This window comes from Artemia franciscana, chromosome 17, assembly GCF_032884065.1.
Source record: "Artemia franciscana chromosome 17, ASM3288406v1, whole genome shotgun sequence".
Classification (NCBI taxonomy): Eukaryota; Metazoa; Arthropoda; class Branchiopoda; order Anostraca; family Artemiidae; genus Artemia; species Artemia franciscana.
In genome coordinates, this window is record NC_088879.1 from 37,963,275 (window position 1) to 37,981,391 (window position 18,117).

General features: G+C 35.4%; 1 protein-coding gene across 1 annotated transcript in view; it reads left to right on the forward strand.

Moving 5' to 3' along the window:
• The window catches only part of LOC136037575 (uncharacterized), a 258,613-nt gene that overhangs the window by 161,111 nt on the left and 79,385 nt on the right, over positions 1 to 18,117 (forward strand). Inside the window, exon 8 of the mRNA XM_065720296.1 lies at positions 9,012 to 9,152. Within this exon, the coding sequence (XP_065576368.1) occupies positions 9,012 to 9,152 (141 nt within the window). The remainder of the gene's footprint in view (positions 1 to 9,011; positions 9,153 to 18,117) is intronic.

Here is an 18,117-nt window from a genome sequence, read left to right on the forward strand (position 1 = left end):
AAAATATAGCAATTTTCTCAGAGTCATAGATGAAGATACATTAAATTTCTTGAAGAAATAATCCAATCCCCATGCAACAAGCTTCACAAACAAAAATGAGCAAGCATCATGTTTTACGAACAAAACCAACATGCTACATATTCCAAGAAGAAAAAAAAAGATAAATTAAGTATCACGAACAAAAATCAGCAAGCAAAATTTTTTACGAAGAAAAATATCTAGATAAATTAAGTTTCACGAACATAAATCACCACGCAACAAGTTCCACAAACAATACAAGTTTCACGAGAGGGAAATCATATACAAGTTTCACGAAGAAAAAATTCGATATGCAACTAGTTTCATGAATAAAAATCAGCATGAATCATGTTCAAGAAGAATAAACCAGCTTGTAACCAGTTTTACTTAGAAAAACGTCATCGTGAATTAAGTTCCATGAATATAAAAATCAGCATGCAATAAGTTTCGTGAAGAAGAAATAAAAATATAACAGGTTTCTCAAAGAAATAAATCAAGATACATTAAGTTTCTTGAATTAATAATCCAAACATAATAAGTTTCATGAACAAAAATCAGCTTGAAAAAGTTTCACGAAGAAAAAATCATTATGCATCATGCTTTACACCATGGTAAATAAAGTTTCACGATAGAATACATCAAGATGCATTAAGTTTAATGATGAAAAATATCAAGGTGAAATAAGTTTTAAGAACCAACAATCAGTAAGTAGCAAGCTTCACGAACGAAACCGGTTTCACGAGGAGTAAAATTAATCTACCTGTTTCAAGAAAAGAAGAATTGACGAGCAAGTTGTTTCTTGAAGAACAAATGAGAAAAATACAACAAGTTTCTCGAAGGCAAAAATTAAAATATATTAAGTTTCTTGAAAAAAATAATCCACATGCAACAAGTTTCACGAGCAAAAGTCAACATGCATCATGTTTCACGAAGATAAAAGAATCAATATGCAACTAGTTTCACGAAGAAAAATCAACCTGTGAGAAGTTTCACGAAGATAAAATCAACATATTTTATGTTTCACGAATAATAGATCAGTATGCAACATATTTCACGAAGAAAAATATCGGGATAAATTATGTTTCACGAATATATATCAACATGCAACAAGCTCCATGAAAGAAACCAGTTGTAAGAGAGTAAAAATCAATGTAAAAGTTTCCTAAATTTCAACATGCAACAAGTTTCATGAGGAAGATTTAAAAATAAAAAAAGTTTCTCGAAGCCTTAAATAATATAAATAAGAAGTCATCAGAACAAAACAATAGTCATCTTAATTTATGAAGTTTTTTTGTTAGGAAAAAGGTATAATAACCCTTGGGCATGATATTGTGCGCCAGAGGATGTCATTGTGTGGTACAGTGGCGTGAAATGACATGGTTGATCATATTCAGAGTGGCTTGTGAAAACATGAACCAATGGATTTAATGCATGATTTTTAACAAGAAAGTATCTGGGAAATGTCTTAGGAATAATTTGGGACATCAAAGAGAAAAATCACCATGCAAAAAGTTTTCTGAGGAAGAATTAAAAATAAGAAAAGTTACTCGAAGACATAAAACAAGAGGCATTAAGTTTCTTGAAGAAACAAAACACATGCAAAGATTTTCATGAAGAAAAATCCACCTGCAACTAGTTTCACGGAGACAAATAATTCTGCAACAAGTTTCAGGGAGAAAATATCAACATACAGTGTGTCACGTTGCCGTCAACTGCTAGGAGTCATCAGAAGAAGTGCTATTGGGAATTAACCTTTAAGTTTAAATGTTCGATTCTTGTGTCAAAGATTTTTTCGTAGTAAAATATCTGGTGCGATAATGCTTGCCTGAAGGTGCCTAATGCTAGCCACTGTGGCCAGTGCTTGCGTCAATTGCTAGGAGTTATCAGCAGAAACGTTCTTGGGAACTTTACTTAAATTTTAAATGATCGTTTTTATTTTAATTGTTTTTGTAGGAAATGTCGGAAAATGATTTAGGTATGATAATGCATGCCAATGGGTGCCACGTGCTTGCCTTTGAGTGCCACTGACCTGGGATTGTCATGGAGCTTTGCAATCAAACAATGAAATGATGAGTTTCCACTGTTCAAACAAAAACAATGGTCAAATTAATTTATGAAGTTATTTTGCTAGGAAAAAGGGTACTAAAACCCTTGGGTATGATATTGTGCGCCAGAGGATATCATAGTGTGGTACAGTGACGTGAACTGACATGGTTAATCATATTCAGAGCGGCTTGTGAAAACATGAACCAATGTATTTAATACATGATTCTTAACAAGAAAATATCTGAGAAATGTCTTAGGAATAATGAAGGACATAAGAGGGGGCCAGACAGGCAGTAATAGAATGGCACATTAGTGTGAATTGACATGATGTATCGCTTTGGGGGTAGCTTGCGGGAACATGAACTATAGGATTTGATGCATGATTTTTAACAAGAAAATATCTGGAAAATGTCTTAGCAATGATAAAGGGATGCTGGAGGGTGCCAGAGAACCTATTAACTAGTTTGGTATGGTGATGGGAATTGACATGGTGTATCAAAGAGGATTGAGTGGTAAAAAAATGAACTGTTGGATTTAATGCACGATTTTATCATAAAAGTATCTGAAATGTCTTAGGAATGATAAAGGGATGCCAGATGGTCAGTATTAGTTTGATACAGCTGTGTGCAATGACATGGTGTATCGTGGAGGGCTGGCTTGCGAAAATATGAACCAATGGATTTAATGCTTGATTTTTAACAAAAAAATATCTGGAAAACGTTTTAGAAATGATGAGGGAGCTACAGAGTGCCAGAGGGTCAGTAATAGTGTAGCACGGTGTTGTAAATTGACTTGATGTATCACGTTGGGGGCTGGCCTGTGAAAACATGAACCAACAGACTTGAAGCATAATTTTATCAAGAAAATATCTATAAAATGTCTTAAGATTGATAATATGTACAATTGGGTTGCCATGGACCAGGCAAATATTGAATTTACATGGTCTATTACGGAGGGTTGAGGTGCGAAAACACGAACCGTTGGATTTAATGCATGATTTTGTCATGAAAATATCTGGAAAAAGTATTGAAAATGATGTGGGAGTTACAGAGGGTACGATAGGGGCCAGTGATAGTGTTTGACGGTAGTGTGAATTGATAAGGTGGATCACTGAGGGTTGGCTTACAAAAACATAAACCAATGGATTTAAGGCTTGTTTGGTCAAGAAAATATCTGAAAACATATCTTAGGAATGATGAAGGGAGTGCAATATTGTGCCAGAAGGTCATTAATAGTGTGGCATAGTGGTATGAATTGAAATGGTTTAGCATGGAGGATTGGCTTGTAAAAACATGAATCATTGGATTTAATGCATGATTTTTAACATGAAAAAGGCTAAAAAATGTTTCAGTACTGACAATATGTTAGGGTGCCACGGGCCAGCAAAATATTGTCACGGTGACGTGAATTGCTTGTACTAACATGTTCTACAGCTTAAGGTTAAGGTGAGAAGTGTTAAAAGAATTTTTCAATGGAGTGAGACTGAAATCTTAAACCTGGTAAATAAAAAGATACATTTTGATTAAGATCTCCTAGAAACAACTCTTAATAATGTTTCAATTTTTCTCTAATAGCCCACCTGGAATTGCTATCTAGCCCGTTCCAATGGGATCGGATGCTAGGGACCTCGTTGGTATTGCTTGCTAGCGGCCTCGTTGGTATTGCTTGCTTGGGGCCTTGTTGGTATTGCCTGCTAGGGGCCCGCTGGAATTGGTGGCTAGAGGCCGTGTTGGAATTGACTTTTAGGTGTTCCCTTTTGGAATTGGTTGCTATGGATTTCGGTGAAATTGGATGTAAGGGCCTACATTGGAATTGGTTTTTAGGGTCCCACTGGAAATGAATAGAAGGAGGCCCCGGTAGAATTGGATGCTAAGGAGCCTGATTCCGACGGGGAGTCCTGTAATTAAGTCCCACAAGGAGGGGGCCCCTTAGGAAGCAATTCCAATGGACCTCTAACCTAACCACCAGGAGCAATTAGTATCCGATTCCATCAGCCCTCTAGAAACCAATTCGAATGGGACCCTTGCAAGCAATTCAAGCACTATAGTTTTTTTCTCGTTTTCCTTTTTCCCTTGTTGCGGTTTTTACTGCTTTTTCAGATGTTTCATGATTTTACAACGTTTTTATTAATAAAATTTGAATGTGCAATAAAAAGCAGTCATTTTTTAGATTTCTTGTTTCAGGTTAAAAGTTCGGTAGGTAACAGTTAACGCAATTTAAGCAGGTTGCAGCCTATGTACATTGGCGTGCTCATTCAAAAATGCCTAGATATAAGTATAAATTTTTGTGTAGTGAAGAAGAAAAGAATGACTTTCCAACGTATATGGAAACACCTTATCATGTAGAACTTATCAGCCGAATTAAAATGTTAGAAAGACTTTCATAGTCCGATTGGTTAGTGCTGCATTCCATTGAAGGAAAATACATTTCGAACCCTAATGTGGACATAAAATCTTTGGAATGTAAGGGTTCCCTTTGAAAAACGTCTTGAAATAAATGAAATCTCAATAAGAAAAAAACGCCTTGAAACAAAAATAAAAGCCGTGAAAGAAAATGAAACCTCTTGAAGTATTATTTAACATACCATGTGTATGTCCTTCTCATTTACAAGCTGGTTATTCCCATGGGCACCTGAAGGAACAAGTCGTCACGTTAGAATTCTTTATCCTTAATATAAGTGAACATTCCCTATTTCGTAAGAACTAAAGAAATCTCGAAAAATATCTTGAAGAAAAATGTCTTGAAAACGTCATGAAATGTCGTGAATCGTTATGATAAATGTCTTAAAGAAAAAGTCTTAAAAGTGTCTTGAAATATTTTGAAAGGTCTTGAAAAATGTCTTGCAGAAAAGTGTCTTACTAAAACTCTCCCGCTTGACTAGTGCATTCTAACGCGTCCAACACGTTACAAAAAACACGATTCAAAGCCTTTCACATAACAATCAAAGTAAACCCTCTCTTTTACGTAAAATCTACCTGCATCTCCTGAAAAACATTCCCAATTAATTATGTGTACTATACATGTGCGCTATAGCTTTTTTTCAGACCCAGGTTTGCGTAATAAGGTCTTGAGAGGCTAGCAGCTCCAATAGTTTACTCCCTATTGGCCTTGTGGAATTAACTTTGCCCCCACTGCTAACGTTGAGAGAAATCCGATACTGGCCAAGAAATTTCGTAATGTTGAAACGACCAAAGAAATCTTAGAATTCAGTTTTCAGGTGTAAATAAGCCTACAATGGGTGCAGGAGATAGATAACTTCTTCATTTTGATGTTCTTTTTAAATTAGTGTTTTGGTTCTGCCATCTTTTCTTAGTTTCATGTGCCTTTAAGACACATTGTTCCCATGCTTATTAACCATCCATGGTTTATCAAAAATTTAATCTTTTTGTCCATCTAATTATTGGTTTTCCGTTGGATATTCTGGATAGATTTACTCAATCTGTCCAATAAAATCAATATTATATTTTCTTCGTAAGAAACGTGGAAAGATATTAACTTTTAAATACCTATCTAGTTGGTTTTTTATTTGTTTTTGTTTTAAGAATATTTGCCCAAATGTCTATAAAACTTAAGGAGGTATTTTGAAAACAAATAAAATTTGAAATTTTACTGTTTTCCCATACTATCGTGTGTTAGCCAACATTTGTTTGCAAAGTTCCAAAAATCAGTTTGATGTTAAGATGGGCATTCACAGTCAGATATGAGATTCTTAGAAGAAAATGAATTTTTACTTCCTGATCCTTAACGTAGACTTGTCTGAAGCATCAAAAAAATTGTAAGCAACATTCAAGAACATTTCTAAGAAAACAAGAGCTAAGAGCTCATATGGCACTTGTGACGAGGCGAGAAGAGCTAAGAGCCAAGAGATCATATGGTATGAGCACTAACAAAATTCTATGAATCAATAGATTGGTTTTAAAAGGAAAATAAGAGGCTTAATGCCGACCAAGATTTAAAATAAGAGCTCTGAGTCACGATGTCGTTCTAAATATCAAAATTCATTAAGATCTAATCACCCACTCGTAAGTTATAAATACCTAATTTTTTCTAATTTTTCCTCACCTTTTAGCCCCTCAGATGGTCGAATCTGGGAAAACGACTTTATCAAGTCAAATTGTGCAGCTCCCTGACATGCCTACCAATTTTCATCGTCCTAGCACGCCCAGAAGCACCAAACTCGCCAAATCACTGAACCCCTCCCCCCAACTCCCCCAAAGAGAGCGAATCCAGTACGATTCTGTCAATGACGTATCAAGGACATCTGTTTATTCTATCCACAAAGCTTCATCCCAATTCCTCCACTCCAAGTGCTTTTCCAAGATTTCCCCCTCCAACTCCCCCAATATCAAAAGATCTGGTCGGGATTTGAAATAAGAGCACTAAGACATGAATTCCTTCTAAAAATCAAATTTCGTTAAGATCCGATCATCTATTCGTAAGATAAAAATACCCCAATTTTCACGTTTTCCAAAAATTCCGGTTTCCCCCGCCAAATCCCCCCAATGTCACAGGATCTGGTCGGAATTTAAAATTAGAACTTTAAAGCACAAGATCCTTCTAAATATCCAATTTCATTAAGATCTGGTCACCCTTTCGTAAGTTACAAATACCTCAATTTTCAAAATTACCCCCCTCCCCAATTCCACCAAAGAGAGCAGATCCGGTCCGGTTATGTCAGTCACGTATTTTAAACAGGTTTCTATTCTTCTCATCCAGTTTCATCCTGATCTCACCGCTTTCAGTATTTTCTAAGATTTCCGGTCCCCCCAAATGCCCCCCCCCCCAATTACGCTTGATCAGGTTGAGATTTAAAATAAGAGATCTGAGTTACGAGTTCCTTCTAAATATTAAGTTTCATGAAGATCCGATCACTCTTTCGTAAGTTAAAAATACGTCATTTTTTCTTATTTTTCGGAATTCCCCCCCTCCCAATAGAGCGGATCCATTTCAATTATGTAAATCACATATGTAAGATTTCTGATTATTTTCCCCACCAAGTTTCATCCCGATCCCTCCAATCTAAGCGTTTTCCATGATTTTAGGTTCCCCCACCCCAAACTTCCCCCAATGTCACCAGATCCGGTCAGGATTTAAAATAATTGCTTTGAGACACGATATCCTTCTAAATATCAAATTTCACTGAGATCCGATCACCCGTTCGTAAGTTAAAAATACCTCATTTTTTTCTAATTTTTCAGAATTAACCCCTCCCCCAACTACCCCAAAGAGAGCGGATCCGTTCCATTTATGTCAATCATGTCTCCAGGACTTGTGCTTATTTTTCCCACCAAGTTTCATCCCGATCCCTCCACTCTAAGTGTTTTCCAAGTTTTAGGTTTCCCCCTACCAACTCCCCCCCAATGTCACCAGATCCGGTCAGGTTTAAAATAAGAGCTCTGAGCCACGATATCCTTCTAAATATCAAATTTCATTGAGATCCGATCACTCGTTCGTAAGTTAAAAATACCTAATTCTTTCTAATTTTTCAGAAATAAACCCCCCCCCCCAAATACCCCAAAGAGAGCGGATCCATTCCGTTTATGTCAATCATGTATCTAGGACTTATGTTTATTTTTCCCACCAAGTTTCATCCTGATCCCTCCACTCTAAGTGTTTTCCAAGTTTTAGGTTCCCCCCTCCCAACTCCCCCCCCCCCCAATGTCACCAGATCCGGTAAAGCTTTAAAATAAGAGCTCTAAGATACGATATTCTTCTAAAAATCAAATTTCATTGAGATCCGATCACCCGTTCGTAAGTTAAAAATACCTCATTTTTCCTAATTTTTCAGAATTACCCCCCCCCCCCCAACTACCCCAAAGAGAGTGGATCCGTTCCGATTATGTCAATCATGTATCTGGGACTTGTGCTTATTTTTCCCATCAAGTTTCATCCCGATCCCTCCACTCTAAGTGTTTTCCAAGATTTTAGGTTTCCCCCCTCCAGCTCCCCCCAACGTCATCAGATCCAGTCGGGATTTAAAATAAGAGCTTTGAGACACAATATCATTCCAAACATCAAATTTCATTAAGATCCCATCACCCGCTCATAAGTTAAAAATACTTCATTTTTTTTATTTTTTACGAATTAACCGGCCCCCCACTCCCCTCAGATTGTCGAATCGGGAAAACGATTATTTCTAATTTAAGCTGGTCAAGTTCCTGATACGCCTGCCAAATTTCATCGTCCTAGCTTACCTAGAAGTGCCTAAAGTAGCAAAACCGGGACCGACAGACCGACAGAATTGGCGATTGCTATATGTCACTTGGTTAATACCAAGTGCCATAAAAAATCCAGAGGATTTCAATATAGATTTTTTGAAGAACTGATTTATATGTTCATTTGATTTTCTCCTATAACGCTGAGTGTGAATTATTTTTTTTACTTTTAAGCTTCGGATTAATGTTGTCGTTAGAAAATAAGCTGTAATTTACCTTATTTTGAAACCTAACATAAAGATTTGATTTTTTTTCTTCCTTTTTCTTTCGTTTTACGTTGCATTTGAGTCGAGTAAAAGTACTACTTAAGCCAAAACACGGAATAAGTAGACTTAAAACGTAAAACATATTCAATTACATTTTTTTTCTTAGACTAGGATAGTATCTATTGACAGTGGCGTAATTTTTTTTAAAATCCTGGGGGAATGGGTAGAGGGAAAATTTTACCCATTTTCCCAAATCAAGCGAAAATGACTGTGAAAAAATGAAAATGAGCCACATAATACCATAAAGGCAAAGATATACTGAAGAAAACTGACCTGTTACTCTAGATACTTGAATTATGCATGCTTATCTTAGTTTTGACAAAATTTTTGAAGAATTCAAATTTCAGCTGGAGGACAAACCGAGGTATGTGTAGGGGAAAGGGGCAAACTGGGGTTTGTCGGGTACAGCTGACCTCCCCTTTCAAACTTTAGAATTTCTCTATTACATAAAAATATTTTATTTTAGAAAAACGGATAATCCGAATGATGCTTGTTTAGTGGCACAAGAGAGACTACATCCCAAATGTGCAAGGAAGCCTCCACGCGTGGATGAAACTCCTGGATGTCACACACTTGCGGATAGTTGCAGGGCCAAACCTGACTGCAAGTAAGCTTTTCAATAAAGATTCGTTAGTATCAATATCAAAATGACTATTATTGTTACTACTACCCATTCTGTAAGCACTAGTTTGTGTGCACTAATAGTGCTAGCACTACTACTACCTCTTCTGCTAGTTTGTTGTAATTGCAAGTTTTCACCTAAACTGACATCATACCTAACACTCTCATGGAATTCAGACTTTCTAATGGCTCTATTGCTTCTAAACTAGTGTTATATCTGATAGAAGTTCTTTAGGTTTGAAAGTCAACGTTGGAATAATACCACAGTGTCTGGTTGCCTGTATTAATAATAACTCAGAGAAATTGGAAGTTTATGCTAATACCATAATTATCACTGTACCTACTGTGGCTATCTTCCAGTGGCAATAATTGGGAGGGCATCTGCTGCAAGCTCCCAGGGTTTTTGCCAAAATACCACCAGAAGTACCACGCTTTACCCGTGAAAATATATAAATAAAACTAATAATCCAAACATTAAGATTCCGTTGATGTCCAGAGACAATCATACCTTCAAAGTAAACCTGCGTCCTCTTCAGTAGTTTTTTGCCGTGTGGTTTTGACTTATATTTTTGTGATATTTTCACCCACACTTCTCTTCTAAAATCTTCTCACCCGCTACTACCAAAACTGCATAACTACATATGGCGGCTCTAAATATTAAAATTGAATTTCTGATTTCATCTAATGTATAAAGACACTTAGTTTTCTGAGTTTCTGCTTAACAAATTTAAACCATATCTCATTGTCACTACCCTTGGTACTTTTAAGCTGAAAGTAATCCAAGACAGTTTCTTGTTGTAACATTCATCTTAAACCCGAAGAATTTCCCTTGGTGTTATCACCGTTACATAAAGAATGTGTGCTATTTCAGAATTTCTTTTACACGGGTGAAGATTGAATGACATATCAAACCAACAGTTCGTGGTAATGGACTGTAGGTAAGTAGGGACTCTGTCCAATATTAACATAAACTTGAACGGAATTTTGAAAACAATTGATTTCTAAAAAAAATTTGTTTTTATGCTGATTACAATTACATATAACTCATTCTAATGTTAAAACTCTGTGTAATGTTACCCATCAAAAGTTACGAGCCAGAAAAAAAAAATGCCTGATTTAAAAAAAGGGATGTAAACCTCCCTAAAGTCAGGCAATCTTGGTGAAAACCAAGCCATTAAATTTGGTATGTTTGACCAGAAGAAAAGTTCAATGATGCTTGTCTATTTGTTAGTATTTTTTCCCCAAATGTATATCAAACCGGTGATCCTAAAAGATTTGGTGACATTTCATTCGAATAGAAGTAAAAAGTCTTAGTGCCCTTTCTTAGCGAACAATAAGAATAGAGGTGAGCTAGCCCTCCTCCCAAGCCCTTTTTTCAAAAAAGACATTCGATCAAAATTTTGAAATAGCCACTTAATTCAGGTGACCTTTGAGGTTGACAAGAACCCCATAGCCCTCGGGTAAAGGGCTATAAGTTACGCCATTTGACCACCACTTACATTTGATTTTTTATTGGGAAATATACATGATTCTTTAGAAGAAGGAGGGGAAACCTTCTGAGGGGAATTTTTCATGGGAAATAATCATACAATTACTATTTGTATGGTAGCCTCTTTATAGCCAATCAAAAATTGTTCCAAAGAAATAATCACACTTGTGATCTCCCTAAAACGATTCTGTTCAATCGGCACTTCAAGTCACTAGGCTCAGATCTATATTGGAGTAAGAGTATCGTAGAGGCACACCCAAAGAGGTAACAATTATATATACTTAAGAACCGGCTCAATTTTTATAGCCGTACGTCAAAATATCTTCTCTTTAAAGATATTTGCAGATAATCAATTAACAGAATTAACCCTCCTACGGCAGTAATGGTGACGAAATTTTGAATACCTAAACCTAGGCCAATGAAAAATATATATATACGTAACGAACTGGGAAAACGATTACTATTTTGTTCAATGCATAAGAATTGGCTAACCAAAAAAGGACACAAACAAAAACTGTAACTTCTAGTCGGCACATATCCCTTTGACAAAACACCAATCATGACAATACTGACCAGGACCATAATTGATTAGTTCTCCAGAATGAAAGGATTGTGAACGAGGCTGCTAGAATACCAGGTAACGTTTTGAGGCTTTGTGTTTGGACTTGCAGATGACTAACTGTCTTGATGAATTTTGTTTCTACTTAATTGTAGTGGCGTAATTTCTTCAGAATTCTGGGGGGGGGGGAGCAAAATTGGAGGTAACTTTTCCAACTCAAGTGAAAATGACATTGAAAACTCAAAAAATGATCCGTATATTACAATAAAGGCAGAGATATACTAAAGAAAACTGGCCTGTTTCTCTCGATGCTTGAATTACGCAAGCTTATCTTAATTTTGACAAGATTTTATTGTAGAAACTAAATTTCGGCTGGAAGGAGGAGGGGAAAAAAGGAGGCCCGGGGATAAACTTAGGTCTAGAGGGTGCAGTTGTCCCCCTACCCCATAGCAAATTACGTCCCTGCTTAATTGACTGACTTAATTCATAAAAGACGTTAAAAAAATTTCGCGAAAAATTACAGAATGAAAAGAATAAGCTTTGAGGAAAATGTAAAAGAACCAAAAGACATTTATCTTAAAAGCAGTTGGACCAGGAGCCAACATAGTGCAGCAGATATTTAGTCTAGCTTTAAGATAAATGAAAAAATCTTCACTGACACATTTTTTTGAGTTACACGCATTCCCATAAATCTATAAAGAGAGAGTTGTTTTCAGTAAATAATACCAGCTTTATTTACAGCAATACTAGCAAATAAGTAATTTTATTGAAAAATATTCGTTATTTTTTGTTGTTTTTTTTTATGAATATATTGAATGGGAGAAGGGAACAAACTGAAGTAATTCATTTCTTCATATTCATATTCTTCATTTCATCATTCTGGTCATATTCTGTTGGCCCTCTTAAGTATTCACATGAATGAATAGCTAAGACCCCTGCTCTAAAGCGAGGGAAAAAGCACATAATCAAACTGAAAACCATACCCGAAAGGTTTCAATTCGACATTTTTTACTTCATTTAAAACAAAGAAATATTTTTTATTCATTTAAGGGTGTATGGATCTAAGTTTTTATCGATATTTTTCGATATCAATAAAAACAAGATAGATGAATCGATATTTTTATTTTCATATAAATATCAGATTTATATGACAAATGTCGTCTAAATTACATCTGTCAAAACACTCAGAAAATATGCATTTGATTATGAATGTTACTCTATCCAACAGTTTCATATAAGAAAAGGCTAACCATTTCATACAACAAAAAGTTTTCATACAACAAAAAACGCAGACAAAATCTACCTTGACAAATTCCATTTTTGGAGCTATTTCTTGGAGCTTGCATCCCAAATATACGTTCAATCAGACTTGAATCATTTCTAAAAAAGCCTCGGGCTCTTAGAGAAACATTCTCACGAATAAAATGAAAGGCAAGATAATAATGATCTGCGAACTTAAATTCAGGGATAAAGCCATGTTTTAAAAAGCTGAACTAACAAAAATTAATTGTCGATGTCAATAAAGAGGCATGAGAAAGTTGATTGTAATTCATTAAAGCGATAGAAATGAATTTCTTGGAAACGGATTAAAGAACTTATTAAGTTATGGGATGTAATCTAAGATGAGGTCAAAACGCCATTTTGGAGCATATATAAGGAATAAAACAATTTAAAAAGTTAAATATAGCACAACTAAAATCGCCTAAAAACGTCTTGAATAAATACAGGGTTGTCTGGTTAAATAAAAATTCTAGAATAAGCTGAATTGTTTAATTCACTCAAAATTTAATTTAAATTGTTGTTATAATGATAAAGAAATCAATAATGATAGTAAAGGAATCGATGTAATGGCAAGGGCCATAGAAATCACTATCAATGATAGGGGACTGAAAAGGGCAGTACAAAGCTAAATACAGCTGGTTTTAGCTTTTGACCATATCAGCTAGTTTCTTAAGATTAGACAGAAGGGCCCGCCAAAATTACTTCAGAGGGAGGAAAACCAGTTAAAAAAAATTAAGCAACATGATATGAGTCCGGAAAACACACGATAAGGGCTTCAAAAAGAAATCTATGGTTGTTTTTTCTCTAATATAGTAAATCTACATACAGATTGTTATAGATGGATAGATAGATATTTATTGCAGCAAAAGCCAATTAGGAGCCATGGCAAAAAAGAAAAAATAATACAAAATAACACCACATGATAATAATTCACATAGCAGGGTATATAAAAATATCTATGGAAAAGCACAACAATTGCAAAAAGAAAACAAAAACAGAAAGGCACGTAATACCATAAAACTCACAGAGTTACACAAAATGTCGCACACATGATCAATATGTTTTAAATGTTGCAAAGCTACATGGATCATGTTTACAAAAAAGTAAAATCTATATATCTATCTATATATCTATCTTTAACAATTTTGTATGCAGATTTACTAAATTAGAGAAAAACAACCATATATTTCCTTGTGAAGCCTACATCGTGTGTTTTCCGGGTGCATAGCATGTTACTTAATTTTTTTTTTGAACTGGTTTTCCTCCTTCTGAAAAATTCTGGCGGGCCCTTTCATCTCTGAATGATAAGTCCCTTATCATTGATAAGACAGAGGATTTTTATGGACCGAGGATTTTATCAATTCCTTTTCTTTTATTATTGATTTCCCTATCGTTTTCATTACCAAATGTCACCTTTTCATCTTCACTTATTCCTAGCCTTAAAGAATTATTCTTCTTGACATTAATTTTCAAACCTAATCTAGCACCCTGAACTCCCAAAACCTGAACTCGTCTAGGATACTTAAATCATCAGCATAATCTAATATTAGGAGCGTTTTTCTTCTCCATTTGATTTTGTGTTGACCATTAGCTTTCCTGTGCTCCCTAAGATGAAGTCCATCAAAATAATCCATATAAAGGGGAATAGAATTAAAGAGGAGCTTAGCTCCTGTTTAATTGAAAACCGGCTACTAACCATATTTCCTACATTTACCGCAGCAGGTTTATTCTTGTACATAATTAAATAAAAAAAATTAGTTTTTTTAACTGAAAGTAAGGAGCGACATTAAAACTTAAAACGAACAGAAATTACTCCGTATATGAAATGGGTTGTCCCCTCCGCAGTCCCTCGCTCTTTACGCTAAAGTTTGACTCTTTGCCACAATTCTACTTTTTAAAACAACTAAAAACTTTAGCGTAAAGAGCGTGGGACTGCGGAGGGGACAACCCATTTCATATACGGAGTAATTTCTGTTCGTTTTAAGTTTTAATGTCGCTCCTTACTTTCAGTTAAAAAAACTAGTTTTTTTTATTTAATTTCTGAACGTTTTTGAATTAATGCATGTTTGATTTTGGCTCTCCGCACATAAATTATTGAAATGAAATTAGTATATTATTTTTTTTTTTTGGCTAAATGGCTTTCTATTAGTTTTGATCAGACGATTTTGAGACATAAGGGGTGGGGAAGGAGGCCTAGCTGCCCTCCAATTTTTCGGTTACTTAAAAAGGCTACTAGAACTTTTAATATTCAACGAACGTTTTTATTAGTAAAAAATATACGTAACTTAAGAATTAACTTACGTAACAAACTTTTATATTCTTATATTTTTATTATGTGTACGAGGGGGTTTGTACCCTCGTTAATACCTCGCTCTTTACACTAAATCGTAAGTTTTGTTCCAATTCTTTAAGAATGACCCCTGAATCAAATAGGCCGTAGAATAAATAGTTGAAATCACTAAAAATATTTTAGCATAAAGAGCGAGGTATTTATCTCCTCCTAAATACCTCGCTCTTTATGCTAAAGTATTTTTAGAACCCTTCATATGCGTAATAATCTCTGTTTGTTTTAAATTTCAATGCTATTCCTTACTTTCATTTGAAAAAACGTTTTCATGTTTATTTTTTCATTGTTTTTTTTATAGTAATGCTAGAAAATCCTGCGCCCTTTTCATTGAATTTTTTTCCCCCATGGCATATTTCTCCAAGGAAAGATCCTCCCACATAGCCCCCTCCCTCAACCCTACCCCCAAAACCAAAAAAATCCCCCTGAAAACGTCTGTACACTTCCCAATAACCATTATTATATGTAAACACTGGTTGAAGTTTGTAACTTGCAACCCCTCCCCCAGGGACTATGGGGGAGTAAGTCATCCCCAAAAACATAGTTATTAAGATTTTCAACTATGCCAAACAAAATGGCTATCTCAAAATTTTGATCCGTTGACTTTGGGAAAAAAATGAGCGTGGGAAGGGGCCTAGATGCCCTCCAATTTTTTTGGTCACTTAAAAAGGGCACTAGAACTTTTCATTTCCGTTAGAATGAGCCCTCTTGCGACATTCTAGGACCACTTGGTCGATACGATGACCCCTGGGAAAAAAAAAACAAACAAACAAACAAACAAATAAACACGCACCCGTGATTTGTCTTCTGGCAAAAAATGCAAAATTCCACATTTTTGTAGATAAGAGCTTGAAACTTCTACAGTAGGATCCTCTGATACGCTGAATCTGATGGTGTCATTTTCGTTAAGATCCTACGACTTTTTGGGGTGTTTCCCCCTATTTTCCTAAATAAGGCAAATTTTCTCAGGCTCGTAACTTTTGATGGGTAAGACTAAACTTGATGAAACTTATATATTTAAAATCAGCATTAAAATGCGATTCTTTTGATGTAGCTATTTATATCAAAATTCAATTTTTTAGAGTTTTGGTTACTATTGAGCCGGATCGCTCCTTACTACAGTTCGTTACCACGAACTGTTTGACACTAATCATTTTAATGTATTTGTCTGGTATATCGTACAAGGATAAGACTTAAGCTCTTCAATCAGCATAATCGAATATTTGCTCGAAATCTATGAAACTGAGTACAAAAGGTGTTTGATAATTAAGGCACTTCTCAATTATTAACTTAAGAGTGAGAATTCGGTTGATATATTCTCTACCTTTATAAAAACCTCACTATCCTTCTCTTAAAACTTTGTCTACAGTATCCCTCAGCCTAAAGTTTATTATTATACTAAGTAATTTGCTACCTACAAAGACAAGACTAATGCCTCGATAATTGCGACACTCACTCCTATCGGCTTTCTTATACAGTCAATAGTATAATTAAGGAAATCGTTAGGAACTTCCCATTTTAAAAAAATCATATTCGTAATCTTCAGTAACTTATTTCTAACCTCAGAGCCACCATATTTAAGAAACTCATTTACCACACTATCAGAACCTGGAGCCCTATTATTTTTTGATTCTTTTACTGTCACTAATTCTTCCTCACAGAACAAATATTCCTTCACATCACAAGGTATCACATCCAAGCTATATCTTGTCCTGCCAAAGTATCTCTGTCAAGCACATTCTCAAAATGTTCTGTCCATCTCTTTCTAACTTGTTCCTTATCACTAATTGTGGCCCCGTTCCTATCTTTAACTGGGACAAGTCCGGATTGACTACTCCCTCTCGATTCAATAGCATGCCAGTACAATATTTTACTATTATGCCGTCTAGCTGCATCTTCCAGATCCTCGGCAATTTTATCCATGGCCTCCACTTTACACCTACTTAGGTCATATTATTGTGTTTTCTCCACTTTTTACATTCCTTTTGTTGTCATATAATCTATCACTCAAATAATTCTTGTACAAACCCCTTCTCCTCTCTATCAAAAATAAAGTTTTTTCACTAGTACTCCTAGCTGCAGTCTTAACTTTTTTCCCTAAGACACCATCAGCAATTTCACAAATTGCTTTCCTAAAATTATTCTAACCATCTTCCACATTGTCAAATTTTAAACTCTCAAGTTTGTGTATTCAACTGTTCCTGGAAAGTTTATCGTCTAGGATACCATCTATATCTATTTTTACCAGCCTGGGCGTTAAAATCTCCTAGTAAAAACACCATATTTCTATCTGGGACCCTGTTTATTTGCTTCTCTAACTGTAAGTAAAATTCATCTGAGTCACTAGTATCTCCGTTAGTCGGTTCAACAGGGGTATATACTACTATAGCTGAGACCTTGAACTTTTTATTTTAAAAGAAACAATTAGAATTCTATTATCAATACCCTCCCAGCCTAAACAAGACTTAGCAGCTTCCTAATCCATCATGAGCCCTGCTCTCTGTCTATGTACCTAATCCTTGCAATTTAACCCATAACTGGGAGAAAGTTCGCAATTCATGAGACGTGTGGACACGTCGATGGGCCCTCTTGAGTGTACATTTGAAGGGCATTCTTCCATCTCCATCTTTATTTACGGCCCCGGGCGAGGGTGCCCCAGTTTGTATTATGGACCCTCTACAGACAAGGTCCCCGTTGGTCTCTGCCTCCTTTGGAGGTCCCCCACATTTTTGTAGGGCGTTCCCTTATTGCCACCTGGGAACATTCTGAGTGGTATGGGAGAGGCCCCTAAAGAGTAGTAGACTCATACTTTTTTTGGTCGGATAATATTTACGGTAAATATCTTAAATTATGCTTTGAAAAAGCTTATTTGATGAATTCCTTTACATTATGTGGTGGCAAAATTACATGTGAAAGAATGGGTTGTTAAAAATGACTAAAGTGATTGGACAAAAAGTATATCCATAGAATGGAAATCTTAAGAAAAAAAAAACAAAAGAAAAACACCACAAATCACTATCAATAAATAAATGAAACTCGAAACGAACAGAAATTACAATAGATACCCAAGTCAAACTCAAAACGAGCAAAAAATAACATGAGTAAAGCAAATAGCCACCATGCCTTTTGAAGACCAGACGAAATTTGTGCTTTACTGAAAATAAAATATGTTTGAAACGTTTTCACTTTTCTTACTTTCATAAAAAAAAAATTATCGAAACTTTTAAGGAATAAATATCAATATATGTCAATTAAACTGACAGTCCACGGTCAAATTT